At 38.6% G+C, this 25287-nt stretch overlaps 1 protein-coding gene across 5 annotated transcripts in view; it reads right to left on the bottom strand.

Annotated features, from left to right (window-relative positions):
* The window catches only part of PCSK5 (proprotein convertase subtilisin/kexin type 5), a 378572-nt gene that overhangs the window by 32707 nt on the left and 320578 nt on the right, over window positions 1-25287 (bottom strand). For all 5 annotated transcript variants that reach the window (XM_019554922.1, XM_019554924.1, XM_019554923.1 and 2 more), the window contains 6 exons: window positions 24661-24797; window positions 19899-20099; window positions 19182-19250; window positions 4743-4785; window positions 3807-3949; window positions 1594-1794 (listed from right to left, as the gene is read on the bottom strand). In XM_019554922.1, the coding sequence (XP_019410467.1) occupies window positions 1594-1794; window positions 3807-3949; window positions 4743-4785; window positions 19182-19250; window positions 19899-20099; window positions 24661-24797 (794 nt within the window). The remainder of the gene's footprint in view (window positions 1-1593; window positions 1795-3806; window positions 3950-4742; window positions 4786-19181; window positions 19251-19898; window positions 20100-24660; window positions 24798-25287) is intronic.

Here is a 25287-nt window from a genome sequence, read left to right as displayed (position 1 = left end):
CACCCCTGGATGATCGCTTCTGCCTCCAGACACATGCTGCTACACATTCCTGGACCCATGCTGCCACCTCAACGTGATTCCATGCTGCTGCCTGTCCTGGACCCACTGTAGTTGCTGCTGCCTGAGGAGGAGTCCCTGATCCAGATACCCCTGGCTTAGTACCAAGTGTACGCAAAAGAACAGCTTCAGTGCAAATGTCCAATCCAGATACACTGAGTGCTTTGGTGAGACAATATAAGGAATGCTTATATATTGAAGCGGACCCCATTACTAAGGGCTGCACAATAGTACAAATGAGAAAGTGAACTTATCTTACCCATATCTTGAGAGCACAGCTCTCTAAATAAAGCCCTATTTTGATGGTCCCAGTTCTAAAGAGGTTGATCCAGAAGGACATTTACATCACAATAATGACTAAAGCAGTAATTCTACAGATAGATGCCTTGAACAGGTTAAAGGAAATGGCTAAGGATAGTACTGGTTGGCAAGCGCCTTGTGCACTTGAAAATGTAAGGAACGGTTTGGATTGCCTAGAAGAAGGGAAACTTGATTTCTTATTCTTTCTTTGACTCAGTCTTTTACCTGTGACACAATTGTGTTATGGATACAGTGGGGAATAATACCTCATTATTTTGTGAAATGACACAATTTATATCAAACCTACTTTCCAAGTGTCATTACTTGTTTGTGTATTTTTTTTGCTTATTAGGTCCAAATTAATATGTTTGACTCCAAAGTAAATTTTGAGTTGGGCTGTTTGTGACTCTCCAGTTTATTTTTAATATGTTCAGTAATACAAATAATGATTAATACTGCTTGATTTGTTTTATTCTCTGATTGCGTGGATCAGGCTCATGCATTTTGTATTACTAACATGGAGCAGAATACAAATTATTAATATTCACAGTGATGTCTTCATTAATTGTCTACTGACTAAAATAAATTTGCTGTAGAAACTAGTAAATAACTTGTTTACTTTGGAAAAAAGGGAGAGTACTGTGATCTGTTTTCATGTAGTTGTTAAACAAGAAAAAATGACAAAATAATAAAATAAGCAATAATTATTTGCTTCAGTAATACTAAAAATGTTTAGATATATCACCTTCCTTACCTTCTAGAAATATTTTACTATTGTTAATTAATCTCTTAAGGTTACAGAGTAAGGACAAAGGGAGGGCTAAACCTCAAGTTCCAGCTCCAAATCTTGTGTTCAGTCCATTATGATGCATGATGATAATGGATTTTTTTCCATGATGCCTGATTTCTCCCCCCCTTACTACACTACTTACAAGCTGTTATGCTGTTTACAACATAATATCCAATTCTCTTCAGGTGACATTCATCCTGGTGCAGAAGGCCAATACAAGGTTGAAAAAACCAGGACCTATAAAACTTAAGTTGTATAAAAACTCTATTGTTTCTGAGTGGGGGGCGGGGAGCCTTTAACCCTGGGATCAAATGCTCTTAGTCAGTCCTATTCAAGCTATAGGACTTCAGAAACAGAAGAATGGGGCTCCTTTTCAAACTTCTTCATTAATCTTAGTGGTACGCAGTGATGAAGTGACAGAGATCAGAGGATATATATCAACATACCATTCCAGGATTTTCTCAGCAGTGGTTCGTTATCTGGATTCACACACCTCCCGTGATATATCTGGAAATTCTTTTTGCAGCTGGTGCAGTCATCATAGTTGAACCATTCACATGTGGCACAGGTCTTGTGACATGCTTCACATACTCCAGTAACAGAATCACCGTAGAAACCAGCTTTGCATTCCTTCACACACATCCCATCTTTAAAAAAGATATAAAGCCATTAAGCCATGATCTTGCTGAAACACAGCAAGTACCCCAAACTGGAGATTTAGAAATGCTATTCCACCCTTGTCCATCCTGGATATACAGAGGAAGAGCAACAGAGGTTGTGTCTACAAGAGACACTTACTACGCAGTAGCCTGATAATGTTGTGTAGTAGCATGCTGGTCAAAAACCAAAGAATGCAAAAAACCAAACATGCAAGTGCGCAGTGTTATTAGGCTACTGCACAGTAACCATCACAAAAAACTGTGCACTGGAGATACTGTGCAGTAACTGTAGTTACTGTGCATTTAGGTAGAATTTCATTAAGGAAGCGCTAAACTAAATGCACGGTAATTACTACACATTAATAAACGTGTAGACACACTCACTAAGAATAATCCACATTTAAGGATTAATTCTGAGGTTTAATTCTTAGTCTGCCTTATGTAGGCTTCAACCTTTTTGGAGATTAAGAATATTTTGAAAGACTGCATATGATTTTCAGCCATATGATTCTCATAAAATCAATTGGAAATTAATAAATCAAAGTCAAGTGGGAATCTTAAAGTTGAGAAACATCACAACTCTGACATTAAACCTTGTGCAGTTTGACTGGGATGGAGGAAGACGCATGCCTCTAAGCTCTCTTAGAAAAGAGGCAATTTTAGAAAAGCAGGGAGAATAGTAGAAGGGGTGTGAAATATTTATTGTAAACCTCCTTAAGCCCTCATTAGAGAGCAATACAAAAGTTAAACTCAGTGCAGTCTTAGACAATTTTACACAACTTTTCAACCCAACACTTTTGAGTTCAAATACAGGTGACTCCATCCAAATCTTTAAATTCCTGTAGTCTTCCACAAACTTTAAATTTGGATCTGAATTTCACAGTTGAGCCCTTTAGCAAAAATGAATCCAACAAAAATCTAAGATCCAAAAATTCCATGTTCAGCTCTAGATCAAGGTTTTGAGACTTTAATAAATCTCTAGTTTCCAGCAAATGTGAAGCCAGCATTGAGTAAACCTGAAGCGAGACACTTGGATACTAGTGAGATAATATCAAAGTACCAAAATAACAGTTAGCAGCATAAAACCCTCTGATAAATTTAGACAAGCAAGCAAGACAAATCCTTTGCTAAGTCAATCAGTTATGGCTGTGGATGGTGATGACTGAAAAATAGTTTGTGACTATCTTCCCAATAATACAACTGCACAGGAAGGAACTGGCCCTAGGTCTAAATGGACATTTGAAGTGGCAATTCATGTAGCAGAAATGAGAAAAGTTGCTGGTTTTTCCCAGCTAAAAATAGGAGGAAAAGGAGCTTATAATGTACTTGGGCCAAGGCTAGGATAAAAGTTGCCTAAAGTTAACACCACAGTGCATGAAGCAGTTTATACCTCATAGCTTTTAGTACGGGAGCATGAAGGAAATCTTACACTAGTATTTCATAATCGAGGGGCTCAGACATTGGCAGTGTTGTCTGACAGCCTTGACTGACTGACAGTTTCCTTATGAAACTATAAGGAATTCTTGGTTGTTTGTGAATTTGATGTGAACCTCAGCAGTTTTAACTGAACTTTTGCTCCGGTGCTGGGGCTTGCTGTTCTACTTAGATCTGAAAGTCAAAGTGAAATTAGAAGGTGCATAATGCATTTTAAAGTGAAAAAAGGTTTGCATGGTTTTCTGTGAACTGAAACCACCTCATTTCGTGCAGCACTATAAAATAGAAATATTTTCCTATATGCACTCAGAGTGAGTAGGGATGCTAATGCTCATTTAAAAAAAAAAAGTAGGATTTCATAGTTGAACATTTTGAGATCTCTGAACCAAAAGATGCCTTGAATTTACACACAGGGCCTAATTCTACAAAGGTGTTGAGTTCCCTCAGTTTCCATGTCCTTCAATGGAAGGTGCTAGGGCATCTCAGAAGATGGGACTCATATTTTGTCCTCCAAGGCAAGCCACCAGATCCTACTGTATATGTACAATACGTGTTACTGTGCTTACCTGAAAGATAAAAGTCTTTGTTGCACCATAAGCACTCATGCAGATCACAGCTGTCACAGTTGCTTGCACATTCCATGCACTCTTGAGCGTCTTCATCAGTATAGGTATTCCCCGGGCAGTTTTTATAGCAGTATTGCTTATACCTGTTGGGAGAACATGCCCTGCTGGTTTTATATAAATCTTTTTTCAGGACCTGGAGTTCATATTGTGTGTGTGTATGGGGGGGAGGAATGGCGCAGGGATGGCAGCCGTGTATGTACAAGAATGTGGGGAAGGTCTATTCTCTTTGTAATGAACATGCATAATTCCTTAGGCAATGTATTACTCAGACACAAAATGACTACTTAGTTTACCCTAAAGCCACAACAAGTTGGATTTATTAATATTAAGGTTCTCCTATAGTCTTGTTTGTTTTTTAAACAATTAAAGCATGCAACTGTGTTCCCAATTAGTGTATCCATTTACTGCAGTTGTTGGGTAACAGCTGGTCATTTGGGGAAATCTGCAGATTGGTTACTGCCTCTAGTCGATCTGTGTAATGTGTATGTCTATACTGGAAGTTGTCCAGCTTTGTTTTTTACTTGTGGTATAGTGCCAGGTCTCTATATGCGGGCTTATATGTTTACATTCCTGCTGGTATGGGTCTGTTTGGCACTAACTGTCTTCAGCTCTTCTTATAGCTGGTGAGAGCTGAAGATACTAAGTACCATGTCCTTAAATCAGCTATTCTTTATTTTAGTTTTTAACATGGACTATTAAGTTTTGTGATGCTACCCTTATACTCCCATATTTTTCCCTTTAAAGCTTCTAGAAATACATTTTTGTTCAACAAGTAGCCATGAAGCCAATGGATATGGCATAACTTCCAGTAATCTCTCAAATGGAGCATGGGTTTTGCTTATGAAATTGTAGATGCTAACAGAGAGCTGTACTTACATGTAATAATTGTGAATGCACGATGTACAGTTTTTTGGGTCATCTGAAATTAAAAAACAAACAACACCCCCAAAGTTACCTGAGTTGTTCAAAACAAAATGGTGGCACAATTTTAAAAATGTAATCATTTTTATGAGGTGGGAATTACTAGAGGTAGGCCTGAAGTGATATATTTGCTCTGAATTGCCATATATTTTGAAGACCTTTCATTTCAAAAACAGGTTCTTGCTTAAATCTTCAAGTGACTAGTCATTTTGAGTGTCCATGAGGCAACAAATAAAGGCTAGATTCTTAAAAAGTATGATGTGTGGATTTGCTGGAATACATGTCTACATTGGAGCTGGGCAAAATTAGGGGGAAAACCCTTTTTTTAAATGAAAAAATATAGCTATTATTGGTTGACTTTTGTTTTTCTGAATTAATTCCCTCCCACCTCCCTAGATTCATTGGGAATTTTCTTGCCTGAAGGGAAGTCCAATAGTGGGAATGGCATAGGTGGCGGAAGGCCAGGGCTAATGGGGCTGAGGCCCCCCAAACTGGGCCAGCGACAGCAACTCCAGCACCACTGCCACAACAGTGCCGCACCCAACACCCCAGCCACATGCTTCTCTGCTGCTACGTCCACAATACAAGTGAGCACCGACTCCAGAAAGGACTTGCAGCAGGGAGGGGCAGGGTCATCATTGCACCCCCCCCATTATATATTTTCTAGTGCTGCTTATGGGGAGGTGGTAGGTGGCTTCTGCTTCCTTTTTGTCTCCTTAACTACCCAAAGACAACAGATAGGACTGGAGACTTTTGCCCCTTCTTTTATTATTTTACCATCAAAATATCTAGAATATCATCAGTATTACAATAAAACTACTTCAGAATCCCTAGAAACTGCCTTTTGAGTCCCTAGGTTAAGGTAGACATGAGTGCAGAGACCAGCTCATGGTCAGTGTTTGTACATATTTGGCCATTAAATACCTGTAATTAATTTCCTGATACTTAACAGTTCTCTTACTCTATTTTTACTGGCTCCACAGTACTTCCAGGTACATGTATTGCATCTTATAAATACACAGCTAATAGCTAGCATGCAGCAACATGTTTTTATACAGACATTTGCCAATTTGTTCATGAAAATGTGAGGTTTTTCCTACAAAGGTTGCCTATTTGTTGCAAATATGCTCTGTAATATATACATCATAAATAGAACCAGCAACCACTTAACTTCAGGGTTTTTTTGGATTAGGTTTTCTTAATGTTGATGGAGAAAATATTATTAAAATATGTAAGTACTTTCTCTGGAAATACATTTTTTATCATCGATGAAAGCTATTTGGTTTGCCCAGGGCTCCTTTTGCATGGTTTCTGAGAGCAATAATGAGTTCTATAAGGAAATTTCATCCAAAAGGCATTTCCAAGTTGATTGCTATCCCTGCCAGTACATATAACATTGTTGTTAGTTCATAAATTTTTGATTAATCAAGGCAGGTTTTTGCATATAAGGAAAACATGTATGTAATACTCCTGTATTTCCTTTGTTTCCTTCGTCTTTGCTTCACTATACAGCAGCAAATCACAAGCTGTCTGAAGAATTCTTATAAAAAGCTGCAGAATTATCTAACAAACTGTAAGAAGAAAATTATAGAGAATGCTTGTCTTGAACTCGGGAGAATGATCTGTCTGAAAATACCAATAATTTAATTATTGATTTTTCTGTCATTTAGAGTAAATTCTGGGGTTATATTGTCAAAGCTAAATCAAATGCACTCAACTCTCATCTGTAATTTTTTTTTTTCCTGACAAAGACGATTCAAGAATCTAACCCCATATTTAAATTTCAGTTGTCATTAAATCATAATACTGGAGTACAGTTTTTATATGGTGACTGTTAAATCATTTGTCAGAATTTGTCATGGCTTTACTTCTTCTCTGAAAAATTAAGATGGCTATAAACTGAAAGCTCGCATTTTGTTTGCACAGCTAGAACTTCTGAGTTAAAATTGTTAGGATCAATTAACTTTGGATGAGGGAAAAATGAAATCCAAAGGGCATTGATTTCTGCGATGTCAGACAGAAATAAAGCACAACTCTCTCTCAATTTTATAATACTGAATTAACTGTTCAATATGGTACCTGCCTTTATAACATTCTCATTTGAAACCATTTTTGGAAAAGGCCCTATTCTGCAAGATTTTATTGATATCCAATGCTTTACAGCAGTAGCCAATTTTAAAATCTGCCAAACTAATACAATCAATGTTGGATAAAACAAGCACAAAAGTATTCTGGGCTGGATGTCAGTGTGTTCTCCCAAGTGGGTAGCTATAAGAGATCTGAATCTCCAGAAGTTGAGCAAATCAGGAGAGGGGTCAAGATCCATGAGGCTTTTTTGTCATGTGACTGCTAATGATTGATCTGTACCTTATCCAGGTATTATAAGGTATTATTTCCCATTACTTTGGTCCTCATCCCTCATTTTTTTTAAAGCCGAATATAAAACTCCCATTGATTACCAAGATTTCATCCATTAAATTGTAAGGCCAAATTCTACAAGCAGATGTATGTGAACATTTCACATTGATTTTTGTGGTCTCATTACAAAGGTATTAGATAAAAAAGGATCACCTAGAGTTCATGGAAAAAAATAGTTTGGTTTCTCTTGTCCTTTTGTAATGAACTGACATTTTCCCACATACTCCTGACCCAGAAGGCTGAAGTGAAGAAAATGTGCAGCAGAAACATAATTCATATAGGAAGGTACATTCAATGATTAACTGTTGGTGCAAGAACAGAAACTCTTGTTTCACTTGGAGGTCTCTGGTTTGACCTTGATTACTGTCTTTCCTATTCCAGAAAGGAAGTATGGGTATTACTGTTCCAAGCATAACATTGTTGTGCTGGAAGTATATTCATGTTTGAATGTGTAAAAGAGAGCTGCAAGTGATTTGTAGTCTTAACATAGAGGCTTAACATACATTCATATAATATTAAAAATGAATTCCAGAGTGTTTTGGAAATTCCTGTCATTGTTCTGCTATACTGCCTGTTCCTGGTTTTTGGCCAGAATCTGATTCTGGAAACCATGCTTACTATACTGAATTTTCCCTATCAAATGAGCAGCGCTCACTTAAACTCAAAGTCCCATCAAAACAGACCCAGATCCTGTGATGATTTACACATGTGCTTTTCTTAACGGCTATGGGTCATCTTTACTGAAGTGTTGAGTTGAAGGTATGTGTATGTGTAAATGTTTGCAGGATCAGGTCCTTGGATTATAACCTTAATCTTATTTTAATTTCCTGTTTTTTAACTATTTTTTAATTAATACATTTTTTTTCTTGAAAATTTGACCTGGCCTCAAGCCCTGGCATGTGCTGAGTGTTCTTCACTTCTTTCCTGATCAGGAGTTGTGGGGATTCAGTGCTTGGATATATCTTACATTTCTACTCTTCTTCCAGTTTAATTAGATGTAATAGCTAGAAACTGATGTATATTATCCTGCAGTTTTCCTTCTAAGACCAAAGGTTAGTAAATGCTTATTTGCAGCAGTTATTGTAAGATTTTTATTTGCCTTCTATATTCCTTTGAACAATAACACAATAATATAAAAAAAAGGACTAGGAATTGTAATGTGTCACTGATGAGTGTAATTATATTTAACTACCTTAGAACATTGTTTTCTTTTTACTTTATGGCCTTTTAATTAAAATACCTGAAATATACATTCCAATCATAACAGGACTTTTGACTAGTGATGAACCCTAACTAGTTCTCTAGACTGTGGAGAAATTTCAGATCTAGTTACAAACTTGGGCCTTGAGAGGCCAGTAAAGCATGTAGGAAACCATGTGCCTGAGACAGCTCTCCTCTTCACACTAGAACCAAAGTGAAATATTTTCTCCAACTCCTTTCCTTTGGTGAAAAATACTGACGACAACAACAACAACAACAAGGATTTGGTTCAACATGAATTTCAAAATGAATGTCAAATGATTTTGCCCTGCTGCCCCCAAATAAAAAAAACAAAAACAGAACAGAATATAATTTTTAATAAATCGAGGATTTTTCAAAACCGTGTTTGGCTTCTGGATTTAAACTCAGAACTAAAATGAAACTTTCCATTTTACTCAATAGCTGGGTTGGCTGGCTGATTAGAGGGTTTATACTTCTTTTATTTTCTTCAAAATGACGAAGACTTTTTGGTTCATATTGACCCAAATCAATCAGTGTAGCTAGTTAATGTTTTAGTTAGTTAACTTAGACTTTAGATTAAAAAAACAGTTATTGTCCAGCTCTATGTTCTTCCTGTGTTATGGCAAGATTACTTGTTGCCATCACTGTGGTAGTTTGGATGACAAAACAAACTACCCCAAAGATTTGTTCTGTTTGATATCATGATGCAGTGAGAAGTAGTAATAAATGGGTAAAATCAGTTAAAAAGGGCAAAGATTACAGAAATAAGATTGTGCCATTATTCCATATTTTACATGCAATGGTCCAATAATTTGCAAAGGGTATTTTAGAAGGGGATTAATGATGATTAAAATCACTGCTTTTAGGTAGCAGGGAAGATCTAAACTTTAGCAGGGATCTGAATGAGGAGAGGCTGAGGTGAGAGAGCAGCATCCATTGAGCTGATGGTGTTGATTTACCATAGTTGGAAAAATAATTTGATTTAGAGGCTGCTAACCCCTCACATCACAGACTGTAAAAACACTGCAGTGGGATCTGCAGTCTTCGGACAAGTGGTAATAAGGGGACAGATCTCACACATCAGTATTATTGCTCATTGTTTTAGGAAGAGGAATTAATGATTCCATTTTGTGCCTATTGAAGTAAAAAATACGAATACTTCAATAAAAATGAAAGCAGCCTAAAATTGAAAGGCTAAACACCCTGAGAATTCATGAAGTAGGAGCAGTAGTTGAGCAATGGACATTGAAATAAACTAGGGGAAAATCAAAAGCATTCAAAATGGTGGCTCAGGCTTTGTCTGGAGATTATGGGACTTAAATATAGAATAAAAAAGGGTAATAACTATCCTGAATGAGAATACAAATTATAATACTCTTGGACATTTCAGAAATATAATACAATGATTCAAAGTAGTTTGGCAGATGCATTATTTTTAAAGTGCGTTTTATATGTATTAAGGTTATAATTCTTAAGGCTATAATTCATCTTTGAAAGAAATTACAATCTACAGGAACATATATAAAGCCATGCTGATGGAGAGGGTGGCAAGTCTTGATTACCTTTGCATAAAGTACTTGATACTTTTTTTTATGTTATAAAATACTCCATTAGTAATTCCACTGAAATAAATAGGTCTACTTGTTGAGTAAGGCAGTACTCAGCGTGGGCATCTACACATGTGCTTTATTGTGGAATTAACTGATTAGCTCCACAGTAAACTGTCACCATTTACACATGTGATGCTTTAGGCCTGAGTAAACTAATCAACTCTGCTGTAGGATATTACTGCCCAACACAAGTACTATCTTATGGTGGAGTTTAGTGCACCGCAATGCACATGTAGATGGTGGTGACCAGGGCTGCTTGGGCATGAGGTGCTACATTATGGATGCTGCCTGCTGTCTAGCCCTACACAGTAGCACCCTTGTGCCCTAGCCAGCCCCTCTGCAACCCATCATGAGCTGGGGTGGAGCAGCTCCAGGCTGGCAGGCTGACCCCCCAGATCTCCTGCCAGCCAGGGTTGCACCGGCCTGGCTCAGTGTGCTATGGTCCTGGGTGCATGTGTAAGTGCTGTGCCCTGGAGCAATAAAGTCTGGAGCAAACTGTGCAGGAGTTTATTCAGGTGCATTTATTTCATGTGTAGCTGCACCTAGTATATGTACGCATACTGAATGACAGTAATATGGTCCAAATCTTGGACAAGAGAATTAGTGGAAAGTTTACCACTTCCTCTGCTATGAAAAATATGCATGAAGGACTCATATAGGAAAGTTCCCTTCCATGTGCAGTTAATCCCAGAAATGTTGAACCCCTCTAGTCAGTAAGAGGTTCTACAGGTGCTCATCCTTACATGAAAGCCAAAAACCAGTGCTTGTACCTATTTTACTATCTGAAAGAGTCATTGATATTATATGTGAGGGGAAGTTGAAGACAGGACCTTTATAAAAATGTGTTTCTTCAAGTACATCGCAGAATACACTAGCAACAGTTCAGCAACAAATTCTTCTTTATTATTTCATTTCTAGTGAGAACTCAGACTTTAGATGGCTGCTGACATGCCACATTTTAAGGTACACTGTTAGAAGTGAAGCATTCATGCTTTGCATGCCATGAGGAATGTTATCCTGCACCCACACTAATAGGAAGCTCAAAGAACTAATGAGTTCCTAATGACAAGGCTTTGACTCTCAGATAATTAGAAGTCCAAATGCTGATTTCAGTTGTACTAATTCCAGTGAAGTTGACTGACTCTTACCCATGCAATGAAAGCATAATTTGGCACACAAAATTTGTCAAAACCTGTAATCCCAGAAGCTAGGGCTGAACAATTTTTTGAATACTAAAAAGGGATTTGGCTCTACAGGTCCAGGCTGGAGAAACTGGGGAGACCTAAATGTCTGAATTTGCAGAAATGACTGGCCTCTTGGGCAAATCAATTTATTTTAATGGGTTTTGCCCCAAGGATGAATGCTATTTCACATCAAAAGAAAAGGTCAAAAAATAAAGCATTTGCTTTACTGTCTCTCATGAGGTGTCAGTAGAGTTTAAACCTCCAAGGGAACTCTCATCTTAAAATAGAGTCGAAAGATAAAATTATTGAATCTAATGTTCTGCCTAAACAGAAACATCACTGCTGGGAGGGAGGGGATGAAATCTATTCCAAGTTTACTGGGCATTATTTTTTTGCACAGATTGCATTTCCCACTCAAGAAGCCTGTACAAACAAGTCTTATTATCTGCAAATCTAAGACCTATCCTGCAAGGTTAACCTCTCAAGGAAGATTTACTTGGAGATAAAAGAGGATCCTTATAATAATTTTTCTAGTATTTTTAAAGTCCAGTCTATTCATCATCAGGGGTAGCTTTAAGAAATAAAGTTTTCCTTTGTGTTTTCTCTGGTTACTATGGGAACTAGATTGCTTTCCTAATAATTTATCAAGAACACAACAGCTAGAATCCCACTCTGTACCTGTACGCTTAAGTCTGTTCACAGTACTACCCTTTAATCATCTCTTTAAATCTTTCCAAAAGCATTTTCATTTACTCCTACTGTATTGTCCCCCATTCTCATAATGCAGAGATCTGCAAGTATATAGCCCACAGCTGGATTTGACCTGCAGAGCCACTGGATCCAGTCCGTTGAGTCTGGGGGTTTTGCTAGTGTTCCAGATGTGGGGGACTTTTCCCCATGCCATGTCTGTACCAGTACCGGGGCTGCAAATGGGGGTTGATAGGAGAGAAGTGCCAGTGATGCAGGAGCAGCTGCCTGGTCCTGGTGCAGCTTCCATGACCTGACCCTGGCACTGGCATGGGTGCAGACAAAGCCTCCTACCTCCTAATGCACCATAGAAGCCCTTTAGCCCGCACCATAGAAGCCCTTTAGCCCACATCGGACCAGAGCCTGGTTGTTCTGGCCCATGACTTGGAAAGGTTTCCAGATGCCATCATAGATTTAATAGTGTTTTGCAAGCTATTGAACCTTTTTGTGTGTGTGTGTGCCTGTGTGTGTTCCTTCTATTGTATCCAAGATTGATTTGGTCCTAGATGATCTTTGATAGACTTATACTGATGTACCTGAGAAGTGTAATTGGCCCTAAGTGGTTCTTACTTCCAGGAGTTCTATCTCTCAAAAGAATTTCATTATCTAATCTTTTAATGAACCTTTCAATGAGTAAAAGAGAATTGCTCCCCTCAGCACTCTTGTTTTTTTCCTATCAGTCCAACCTGATATTAAAGGGGAATGGGTACTTGTCATTTCTGTCCTTCCATACATTTCAAAGTTGGCTAGCACCTCTGGAAATTGGACCCTGACCTCCTAAAACTCAAGCACTCCAAGTTAGATGTCACTTTGGGAAATATACTCTGGAGGCTTCTTCTGTTCCATTGTAGTCAACTGTATATATGTGTATCTGTGACTATTTTATGTGTGTGTATTTTATTTGAAAATTAATTACTTCAGTTTTAGGCTTCTTAGACATCATTTATCACCCAAATATAACAACAACAATGACAGCAATGACAATAACAACATGGCCTGAGAAAGGGCACTTGATGCTTGAATATTTGCCCAACAGCTCTCCCAACCTTACAGCTGAGCCAGTAAAAGGTATCACAAAAAGCCTAATTTTCCTTCTAAATAAGAATATTTAAAATAATGAGTAAAATGCAACTTCGCACATGCACATTACAGGGTTTAATACTCTGTCTGTCTGTCTTTTTTCTTTCAGGTACCTGGAGTATCTGAGGCTCCACCTGCGTGCTTTACAGAGATGAACATGCACATAATCATACAAGACGGGCAAATACCCATATCTAAAAAATAGGAACTACAAGAGCATGTATCCAAATTACAATCTCCCTACAAATCTGTTTTATAATCCCCTATCACTGTGGCTCTGCATTGTCACATTGTCACCTTGGATCTAAATTCTGAGGGAACAATTCTTGGGTTTTGAAGTGCTTCTTTAGAAGAATGGAAATTATGACAAGCACCATCAATCCTTGTTTTTCAGCATCTTGGCTCACAGATGGAATCACAGAAATTTTCTCTCTGGCACCCTCCTGTGAATCACTTGCTATGACAACTCCAGGGTATGCAGCTGTTTGGACCGTTATCATCCTATCTTAAACCTCCAGTCAGATTAAAACTAATTAAAAGCAGGAGCATCTACACAGGCAATTACGGCACCTAATACACTGCAGATCTTATTGCTCTGGAGTTAGTTGCTCCATGCACGTGCTACAATGTTGTGGCTGGGAGCAATTTAACTGGGAAGCAATAAGCTCTCCAGTTTATTCAGGAGCACCACATGGAGCTGAGGTGGAGGCTGGTCCCCCTGGCTCAACATGCTGTGAAAGGGCTGGCTGGGGCACAAGGCAACTTCACTGTGGGGCTAGCTGGCAGGCAGCCCCCTCACTGAAGCACCCTCATGCCCCAGCCAGCTGGGCAGCATTTACATGTGTGCTACTGAGGACTTTTTTTAAATACAAGTTTTGTAAATACAAGTAGTATTCTGCTGCGGAGTAAATTAGTTTTCTCAAGCCTAATAGGGCTGCGCATGTAGATGCCAAGACATTTACTGCACAGCCAATTAGTCAACTGTGCAGTAAATGTCTCTTGTAGACATGCCCAGGAAGTATTTTTTCCCTCCCCAGGGGCAACATGTACTACCCCCAATGCACTCTGACCCTGCTACTACCACCAGGGAACAAACAACTGAAAATGAGAATAAATCTTTTTTTTTTTTTCTTCTAGCAATAGAAAGCTAAACCACTGGGTAATATCTGACACTGATGGCAATAGTCTATAGGTCTCTGTACTCATTTGCTGTAATTTCTATATCTAATCTTAAACTGATTCTTATATTGGTGCTAATCCTCATAATATCTGAGTGCAATCCTCAAAGCTAGCTTGAGTTGTACCCCAGAATGCTACCTACATTATAGGAGAAACTCATGACAAATGTTTTTCTTAACTCAGTGCTTGCCCCTAAAAGCAAATTTGTTTTACATTAGCACTTTGGCATTAGACTGTTAATTTCACTTCTCCTCCAGACGCCTTTCCTTTGCAATACCACTGTTCCTGACAGTGTCACAGACAGTTTGTTACAGTCCTTTCTTGTAGGCACATTTCTTTCCCATTACCTTGCATTCTTGTTAGTGGAGCCACTGGTCATTCTTAGGGAGAGTCCACTGATAGCTACTTGAAATACTTTATAACACACTGGATGCATCTACGTGTGCCGCTATGGTGCTGTTGTTACTGTGCTGTCATTTTTAGTACTTCCTTTTGGAAGAACTAAAAGATGGTGCAGTAACAGCCGGTACTGCACCATGCACACCACACAGGGTTATTTTTAGGCACTACATTGCCATAGTGATGTGCTATAATGAAGGATTGCATCACTACAGTGACCTAGCTGCAGCATCACCAGTTTTGCCCTCAGATGCTACATCGCCATAGTGCATTGCTACAGCAACATAGCATCACATATAGATGCACCCTCTGTTAGACAGGTAATGCTATTTCATCCCTCTGACATGTGGAAACTGAGGGTAAGAGAGATTAACCAAATCTAAACTATGCTGTTTACAGACAACCACGTAACTTTGATTCTACCTTGAGCTTTTTGAATACCTGTATCTTGCTTAAGTGATTTTTTCCTATCCCTAAAATGAAGAAAACTTACTTTGGCTTGCAGAAATCGAGGGTAAATTTTGATTCCGAAATATTAAATTTAGAATGTTTATTATTGATCACCACCTTCTTCTAAAAGCATGCTGTTGCAGGTCAGCCATGACTGTAATAGTCATTTATGAAAGGCTTAAAGCTTGCATTTTTATTATAAATACAAATGAACAGAATAACAATGCCGTAGACCTAATGTTTGACATATCATGAATTACACTAAAAAAGTAATAGTAGCTAACATTATTTTTGCACTTTGTCTGTTATGTAAACGCTCCATTCAGTGAATTTGTCATTATATGTGACCCTGTACTGTACCTGAGATCACATGCTTTCTTAGAAGAAATAAAAATAGGTAAAGTTTGCTGAAAGCTACAGAATTTTTACATTTTTACAGAGTTTTTGCTTTGTTAGATGATTGCAATGGTGCATCCTTTCTTATGTCTTAAGGGTTAGCCTTAGATCTGATATAAACTGCCAAGTCTTCCAAGCTCAGTTTGACAGAAAAAGAATATTTCTTATATAGCCTCAAGATTTCAAAAGACCATACAAAGGAACTATATCATAACACCTTTTTATGGAAGTGAACAATTTGTCTTTTGTATATCTATGTTCGAAGATATCTTCAACTTCAACCAGGAATCATTTTTAGTGAGGTACATGACATGATTGCTTTGATTCCTCTTGTCTCAGTAAATCTTTATTTAGGAAATAATTCCTATAGTCTTGTTCACTAGGAACACCCACTATATACTGGTCCTACAATTCTTACTTATGCAAATTGCTCAGTAGTGTTAAAGCACAGATACACTTGAGTAAAGACTAATAAACTCTGTATTAAAATCTTTAGAAACAAAAATCTCCACCCAGCGATGCCAAATATAATGCACAAAATGGAATAAATTCAGTATTTTTCTAGTGGACATAGCATACCATTGTTTTGTTTTTGTGACACTGGGATTTCTTTACAGTCTTTGTTATAATCCAGTTCTGGCTGGGCAGAGACACATGGCCCTGCTGTTTGCTCACATAGGTCTTTAAGTATATCCAGTTTCTGATCAGGTATAAGAAAGCTTTCCCTTCATGTAACTTAGCTGCAAGGTCAATAAGACCAGGAAAAGCAAAACAAAAGGATAGAAAAGAATCCCCAGAATTTCTTTCTAGTTTGTTTTCAATCTAGAACATAAAAAGCACATTTTACTGCAGGGACCTACTAAACCTAGGTTTTGCTTCATGCCTGCTGCTGTGTTCAGTTCAAAATCCAGTGCTGGCATTTTGAAAGAACCATATCTGTTCCCTCATCGTTACACCCATCTTAACCAAAAATTGCAACTATTTTCCTCTGTACTTTGGCCTCAGTCAAGCTTCTCACTCTTTGACCTTTGCTCTGTACTGAAAATTGATTTTACATTGGCTCGACATGTATGAATTGTGTTAATCTGTGGCACTTTTGCAGCCCCTGTTTAAATCAGAAGTTTGGGGGCTGGAGTCAGAAGCCAAATGAGAAACCAGCCTAGTGGTGGATTTATACTGAGGAGACAAATGGCATTAAAGGGCGTTGCACTAGTTTAGTCCCTTCTTCTGTTTGACAGTTATCTACAAACAGTCTTGCATGCTCTTTATTCATACTTATTGAACAAATATTTTATATGGACAAAGTTCACCATGTGCACTGTTAGCAAGTGACTTGCTATGACTACTGCTTTGAGTGGTTTTTTTCCTCCTGTCTTAATTCACTGTAATCTAAATACAGGCCAAGACTAGCACTAAACAAATGCTGGTGGGCTGGGAATGAAAGAATCTCATGCCATAATGTGTCTGTGTAACTGCTCTGCAGAAATTATCTCAACCCAATAGAAATAGGGCTATACGAGGATATGGGTAAATCTGCAGAGCAGCACGTTGTCTACCCTTTACCAGACAACTTTATACCCAAGCTTGTGATTTTGAATGCAGTAGTACTCCCAGATGTACAAAACCTCTAAAATGCTGCCATGGTTGCTCTGAAGCCTGTTCTTCCCTCTCACACAGTGGGACTACTCTTGTTCCTATCAGCAAAGGAACATCTGCAATGAGGGAAGTGGACATTCAGTTTAATTGTATTTGCGGTGCCTAATCAATCACCAAGTCACATAGTGTTATTCTATAACATGAATTGGATGACTCAAAAAAGCCAGGGGGATTGAGTAAGTCACTTCTGGTGAAGTCACTTCTTCATGAATATGTCTGATTATTCACGAGGCTTTTGCTTTCTGTGGGAAAAATAATGATATATAAAGCATGAAGACCATGTACCAAAGTGTTTGCAGGTCCTTTTTTTTTTTTTTCATTATTAACCTGGTCCTGAATGGCATCCTACCATTCTAGCAAGAGAATGGCCTAAACCATAGTGCCATAGAAATCACCCTTGAATTATCTGTTGAAAATCTGGATCAAGAGTCATCTTTAATTCTAACATATTTGGATACAGTCTCTTGAACTATAGCATGTGAAATTCTTAGCTAATTATTACCAATATAAAAAAAACTGAGGGGACTCTGATTTTGCGGTAGAATACCTCCAGATTTACACCAAGTGGATTAGAGTAAAAAATAATTCTGCACATTTTTGCTTTCTTTAAACTTTATGGAAATTACTTGACACCAAATAGTTACTTTTTTGTGACATGATTCTTGTCATCATGGCTCATTAACCCCTACTTGGACATTTACTTTGCACAAGAGCAATGTTTCATTAAGAACAAATCAGTGTATAAGAGTGAATAGTTAAGGATCTTTGGGTAAAACTGATATCTTTTATTAGATCAACTCAAAATAGTTGGAAAAATTCTTCTTGGCAAGCTTTTCAGGTATAAATACCCTTCATCAGGCTGAGGAAACATCTGCAGTTGGTGTGCTCTTCCTGGGTGGAATGAATAGTAAAAAAGCCAGCTAGTAAAAAAAAAACCATGGCTACAACCTATACCCCTGTAATAATTGAGGATGACCTTTCTGATGGGTCATCCTGTCATCATTCAGTCCTGGGTAATAGATTTTCATGTTGTGTGCTTGTCAACAGAATTGTAATGAAGTTAGGCTTTCTTAATGTAAAGTCAGTTAAATTAAACTAAATTACAACCTATTTTTAAGATTTAAGCATCTGCTATTAAAAAGGCCAATAAAGTATGGTAATTGTCTGCATTTGCATGTATATAATGCAGATTTGGGTGAACCGATGGAATGGAAATATGTTGGATGATATTTATATACTTTCATAGATTCAAAGGTTGTTAGGGACTGGAAGGGACTTTGTAGATCATTGGGTCCAATTCCTCCACACTAGGCAACAAAAGACAAGCAAGGTGACTGTCCGGTCTCCTTTTGAAGATTTCTAGGGTAGGTGACTGCACCACCACGGGAGGGAGCTTATTCCACAGTCTGGACACCCTCACGGTCGAGGAGTTTTTCTTGGAATAGAGCCTGAAGCGGCCTTTCAGGCTTTTGTATCCATTTAGAATCACATTATGAAAAGGAGGGATTTCTTTAGCCTCACAGAAAATTACAAGTTTTAATAAAATTTGCAGGCGGTGGCACCCAGCACAAGTAATTTGCCTTGTGTTTACAGATATATATGAATTTACAGCTCTCCCTCCATCTCCTTCTCATATATATATATAAATGAAATGGGCTTGACAGATATTTTTAGGAAGACAGTCTAGTTCTCTGAGTTGTCTGTACTCAGGTCTATACGCTTGGAATGCCTGAGGCCTAATTCTGGTTCTAAAACTATTCTTGTGAACTTGGCAAAGTCACTTTAACCTTTATAGTTGTGGTATGAATGCTTACCTGTTGAAGAAATATGTAAAAAAGGTACTCTTTTTTGATAGAAAATTTGTACTGTAGCTAGATTACTTTCCATGTTAAAAAACTGCAGACAGCATTAAAATACAACTTTTGCCATGGTAGAATGCATTAAGGCTTAATTGAGTAATAACACCATGAAAGGGTTTAAAACCACAGTTGAAGCGAAGTAACATATTCCCAAATGAAACTACAATGGAGGTGGAATATAGGAGCAATACATACCCACATTGCATGTCCGGCATCCATCTGCACAAGGGACACATTCTTCAGAGTCAGGGTCTTCCACTTCACCTGCACATTGCAGATCCCAAGTTTTGAATTAATTTTAGTTAATACTTGGCCATATCAATTAGTTTATTTTCAGTGTCCTAACTGAATGCTTAAATGTAGGTGTTTCATTTAAGACAGAAGACAGGGTAGGGAAGCACCTTACAAACTAACTAAATCAGAGATGCGTAAGCTTTTATAAGCCTGAGCTCACTACATCAGATGCTGTCAACAGATATATTAAGACAAAGGCTCAACACATTTTTTCTCCTACGTACATTTGCATGACTCCATCCAATTCAAGGAATTGTCTTCTAATATGTGAGAGGAGGCTCAGACCTTGAGTAAGAGCCTTCTTATTTGGACTTTCTGGGCATATCCATATGATACACTAACTGTTCAGTACCGTGTTAGGGCAAAATATGTACTCATACGCTACTGCGCAGTGGTATTAGGCTACTATGCAATTGGTGTCACTAACAAGCTGCACAATAGTACCAGTTACTGTGCATTGATTTAGTACTTAGTTATACAAGTACTAAACTTAATGTGCAGTAACTATGGTGCATTAATGAATATGTAAACGCACCTTCTGTGCATTAGAAAACAAGATCCTAATTGTCATCTGGCAGGATAGCAGCACAGGTGTTAGTCCTGCTGTAGGGTACTTACCTTCTCTACATTCATGTTTCTGACACTTGTTTTTATCTAGGTAGTATCCTTTGAAACATCTCTTGCAGTGAGTGGAGTCAAGGCATACTTCACACTGCTCAGAGCAAGGTATGCAGGTGTTGTCTTCTGAATGGTAGTGTCCTGGGGGACAGCTCTCTCTGCACTCTCCAATGTACAGGAAACGTTTTGTTCCTCTTTTATCTGTGCAACAAACACAACAGGAAAAATACAGCAGTAAAAGAAACATCACTCAATCCATACAAAAGTAGTGTTAACATTAAGCACTAGATCTACAGCTGATGGAAATCAGCATAGAACATAAGGGGTACATCTACACATTGATTAATGTGCCGTAATTATGGCACATTGAGTTTTAATACCTGTAATAACAGGTACTTAATGCACCATAATCGGTGCTACTGTGCATTAGCTCAGATGAATGCTTTTTCAGTGATGCTTAATGCCCATTGGACTAATCTACTGTGCATTAGTGCATTGTCATGGTTTTTGCCAGATGGGCTAATGCGCAGTAGAGTTACTCCAATAGGAACTAAGCATCTCATGTAGATGTGCCCAAGAAGTGCCAAAATGGGTCAGACTAATGGTCCATTTAGCTTAGCATCCTGTCTCTGACAGTGGCAAGTAATAGATGCTTTTGAGACAGAGTACGTGAATGGGGTTTGTCTAGTGTGATTCATCCCGTCCTCGGCATCAACCATCAGCTTCATGGAAGTTTATGAAATTACGCCAGTTTATGCTAGCTGAGACTCTGAACCATTTTCTTAGCATTGGCAAATTAAGGCACTACAAATGTTGTAGTTCTCCCAAGTGCATACACTCAGTGAACAATTCCCAGTCCTCCAATACAGAACAAGAAGATTCCATTACTGGACTGCCAACCAGCATTTCCCTGCAAATAACTGGCTGTGACATAAAGGGCCCTTCTTGAATTGAATCCTTTGTGCTACAGACAGAGGAACTAGCATTGCTAATTTTATCCCTTTGGCTCAAACTTTATGAAAGCATTGCTCTCTCTAGAATAAGCCCAATTGGAACCCACTTCCCACTCATTTCCCATCATGGATCAAGTCTGGATTCTGATTTAGACTTTGAAGTATCAGACTGTGTCCATTTTATAATAAAGCAATGAAGATTCCTGGCCTGTCAGGATTAAATAACTGAGAGGCGTTTTCAGAATGTAACCTGGGAAAGTGCACATAATCCAGGGTGCATTGCATTGCAAATTTCGGGAGTTGTTTTGACACCCTACAGTACAAAATATGTTTATGACTATGCTAACTGTATGATATTGCTCTTTCTCTGCTATAAAACCGCCCCCCAGCCATTCAATGTTTTTATTTCATTTTTTTTTTATGAGTGAATTTTTATTGCTTTCTTTTCTAGTCTACTCTGGTGGTCATACTATGATTATCACTACAGTGTCTGTCTGTCTGTCTGTCTTGATTCCCACAGAAGTGTTGTGCTCCTGCACAGGTTAAGGACAAAAGGGGCAGTAGTAATATAAGGTGTCCTCCCTTCTGTCACCCTACGACTGACACCTTGACCAAAAGAGACTGTCAGGGGTGAAAGACTCAACTCTTTGTCCATTCAGTCTCATCCTCTAAAATGGGCCTTCTAATGTGGGTACTAATTAATGTTTACTGTGATAGTAGCTTTTGAAACATGGATATCTATAGCTTGAGGCTTTGCAGCATAAGATCATTACCAATGGAGCCTGAATTTGACTGTTTAAACTAAAAGCCTCCATATTTCATTAGATATATTCTAAGCCAGTTTGTCAATAACTAATTTTAACTGTCAGTTATTTTTATTAAACTACTCAAGGATTTCATTAAATTATTATTTGGGAACCTTAATGGAAAATGTTTCTTACTGAAAAGAGAGGTTTGTGGGAAGACAAAAACTATTAAGCCTTTTCAGGAAAAGCACTTGGATACATTTGTCCATGCAGCAGTCTGTGACTGCCCCTGGGGAAAGCTTGCATTTCTTGCTCACTTTGGCTTGCAGTATTCATTTTGTTAGAATTCCTGTCCAGCTTTCCCTGAATTTACAATGGTATAAGTTTGCCAGCAGATTATAGTCATAATGGATAATTAAAAAATAACAGGTTTATAGAACTATATATATAAAATCTTGTAGCTGCTTGTTGGCCTCTTGGACCAAAGACTTTAAATACTTCTGACAATATGAGATTGTGGTTTAAGTAATACATTGTCGGAAAATAATGAGCTCAAGGAAATATTGCAACAAGGTCATGTCATCCATTACAGTCTTGTCAACAGTTGAGCAGTCTTCACTTTTGTGGCTTTTTAAGCTAAAATGCCTTGGTATCCAACAGATACTAATGTATAGTATTATGGGGAAAGCTTACTGGCTACATTGCAAATTCAAAGCAATGAATGATATTCAAAAGAATATCTTTCACCAGGGAATTCCCTGTATTACCTGTTTGTTTGAATTTACTTCAATATTATAACATTTGATCCCTTTTGGGTCAAGGATAGCATTCTCCTTAAGGAGAGTATGGGTTTTCTCTGCATCTGAACTTGACTTAATTTGGTTCATGAGGTCCAGAGATTCCTATATCACCTATAATTTCTAATTTTGCAATAATTTTTGCTATTTTCTTCTTTTTAGGTCTCTGACGAGAAGGATCTTGAAACAGGCCTTTTATCCCACCAGAGCTAAAATATATACTTGGATTTGGACTTTGGATTCAGGCTTGAACCTGCTCCTATTGCTGACTTAAGTCTGAATGCAGACCTAAGCTGGACCATATTCATAACCTTGCATTGCTTACTTTCCAGTATATTCATGTATGCCTTGCAGGCACAGGATATAGATAGAATTGGAAAGCTGTTCTGATGGTATTTGACATGTTTTCTTTGATTAAATTGTTATTAAATAGCAGTGTGTGTTCTTATTTAGGATGATGCAACAAGATTTACAGAGTTTTCTACATGTGCAGGTAAAGGCATGCTAGGATCTGATGAGCAATCCACACAATTGCACCTCTTGCCATGCCACACATGCATCAGATCCTATCATGCCTTATTGCCGGTACAGGGGGAGCTTGAGATCACCATCTTGGGCTCCCCTTGCTCCAGCAAGTAGCTAGCTCCTGCAGCTGCAAGTCTCATAGCTGATGGGACTCATGGCCACAGCAGCGTCCCACAGCATCCTTAATGAAGAATCCTGCAGCTGCAGGACTCTCCATCCTGGCAGCACCCCACAGCTGCGGGACTGTCCATCCTAGCAGTGCCTCACAGTTGCCAGGACTGAGATTCCCACAGCTGTGGACACAGTCCTGGCAGCCATGGGACACGGGTGAGCTAAGAATCCTGCCAGCTGTGGGACTCTTGGTCCTGGCAGTTGTGGGGCACTGCTGGGGCAGAGAGTCCCTTTGACTGTGGGACCCCCAGCCCTGGCCGCACATGGTGCACCCCATTTTTGGCACCAAGGATAGCTTAGCTCTGGGAATGAAGAGGAAGTCAAAATATAGTTAATGTTGTGGCTCTCCATGACTTGAGAAACAGTCAGTGTTGAGAAGGACTGAGAGGCACTACCATATTTCTTATTCAGATGGGCTACACTAACCTGTCCTTGTGGTGGGTTCCCATTGGCATCTCAGCCTTTTTGGCTAAGATTAAATCTAGTTTTTTTGACACCAAAGGGAGAGTGTCAGGACTGACTCTGGCCCTGCTGGTGCCAGCCTGGTATTGCAGTACCTCCAGGCCCAGTGCCAATTCCCTGGGGAGGGAATGCCTGCGCATTTTTTTTTAAGGGCCAAAAAAACAAAGTTTCCCAGCAACATGTTTGCCTAAGATGGGTTATGTACTGTATAGTCATTCTCCATGTTGGCTACATTTAATCAACTTCATAGTCAGTTTCCATTACTGAGTACATGTTGCTTTTGACAGCAGTTTAATGATAGACAATGTTTTTAATTAGGTTTTCTTGTATGCAGAAGATGAGGGGGTTTTCCACAGGCCAGTTGGGTGGGGAAAAAAATCTCACCTTGTACTTGAGTAAACATGGTACATTATCTAGCATTAAACTGCTGTCAAAAGCAGTATATGCTCAATAACGGAAACGATCAGTAATGGAAACATGAACTAAGTCTATGGGTACTATATCGAAATTACTACAGCCATGTTTAATTTCAAGGTCAGTCTTTTCAAATTTGCTCCTCACTTCCATGTGCTCAGGGAGAGCAGGGTCTTACAGCAAGGACATGGGGGAAGGGGCTGCAGGGAGGAGAAGTTATGGGAAGGCAGAGGACAAGAGGGTTACCTGACCTCCCAGATTTATTTTCCCCACTGTAGCAGCACGAGGGGAACAAATTCAAGGCAAACTTCCAATTAGATTGTATACCAGGAAAATATATTAAAAAACCCCCAAACATTTTCCAGGTATAACATCTCATTATTAGGGGGCTGTTTTATAATCAGGGCCGTCTTGAATTGAGTAAATATGGTATATCTCCAAAGATAGTCAATGTTCGGAAAACATGAGGCAGCTTTATTGGACACACAATGAGCAAGAACAGAATGCATCTATAAAAACACTGGGATCTTTACCCCTATATCTGGGCTATGAACACAATTTAGCTCTGTAAAATGTATTGGAGGTCATTTTGCATAAAGAGCCTACTGATTTTAATGACCTCAGGATTTTGTCCTGAGATTAAAGATAAATTAAGAAACCTAGGTACAAGAAAAAACTAAGATATTTTCCTTACCTGTACCACACACAGTGCATTTGTTAGGTTCGCTTCCGCTACAATCCAGGCAGGTATGATGGCACAAGTGGCACTGGTTTTTAAATTCAAATTTCCCTTTAGGGCATTTCAGAACACAGCGTCCACCATCAAAAAATCTTTTGCAGCATAAAAGGGTAGAGCATCACAATTAGACAAGAGATCAGTATTTTTCTCCTTAAAATAAACCAACCAACAAACAAACCCCCGCCCAAAAGCAAGAATCCTTCTGTTCTTTTGCGTAGTCAGATTTATTACTTAAAGATTTGTCCAGTTTGCTCTTCATTCCTTCATATCTTACTTACTGTATTTGCTATAAGACAGTGGAACAGAGCCTACATTTTTAACTTGAACTTTCTACATCAGAGAGGAGTTGAATTTTGCTGAGCAACTAACCTTCAGCCCTGAACCTGGATATCTTCATATGACAGCCCCTGATCTGCATCTTTTCCCTTATATCCATTAATAAGAAGCCAAGAGCAAATCTGGGTCGCAGAAATTACCTGTGAAAAATCCATCTGTGGAAGCTTCCTCTTAGCTTTACTTTAAAGGTTTGCTTTGTAGTGCATCAACTTAGATACTTGTGCAAATTGTTGTATGAGCAGGGAC

The sequence above is a fragment of the Crocodylus porosus genome, unplaced genomic scaffold (assembly GCF_001723895.1).
Source record: "Crocodylus porosus isolate Cpor-Errol unplaced genomic scaffold, CroPor_comp1, whole genome shotgun sequence".
NCBI lineage: Eukaryota > Metazoa > Chordata > Crocodylia > Crocodylidae > Crocodylus > Crocodylus porosus.
This window is presented reverse-complemented; position numbering and strand designations above follow the sequence as displayed.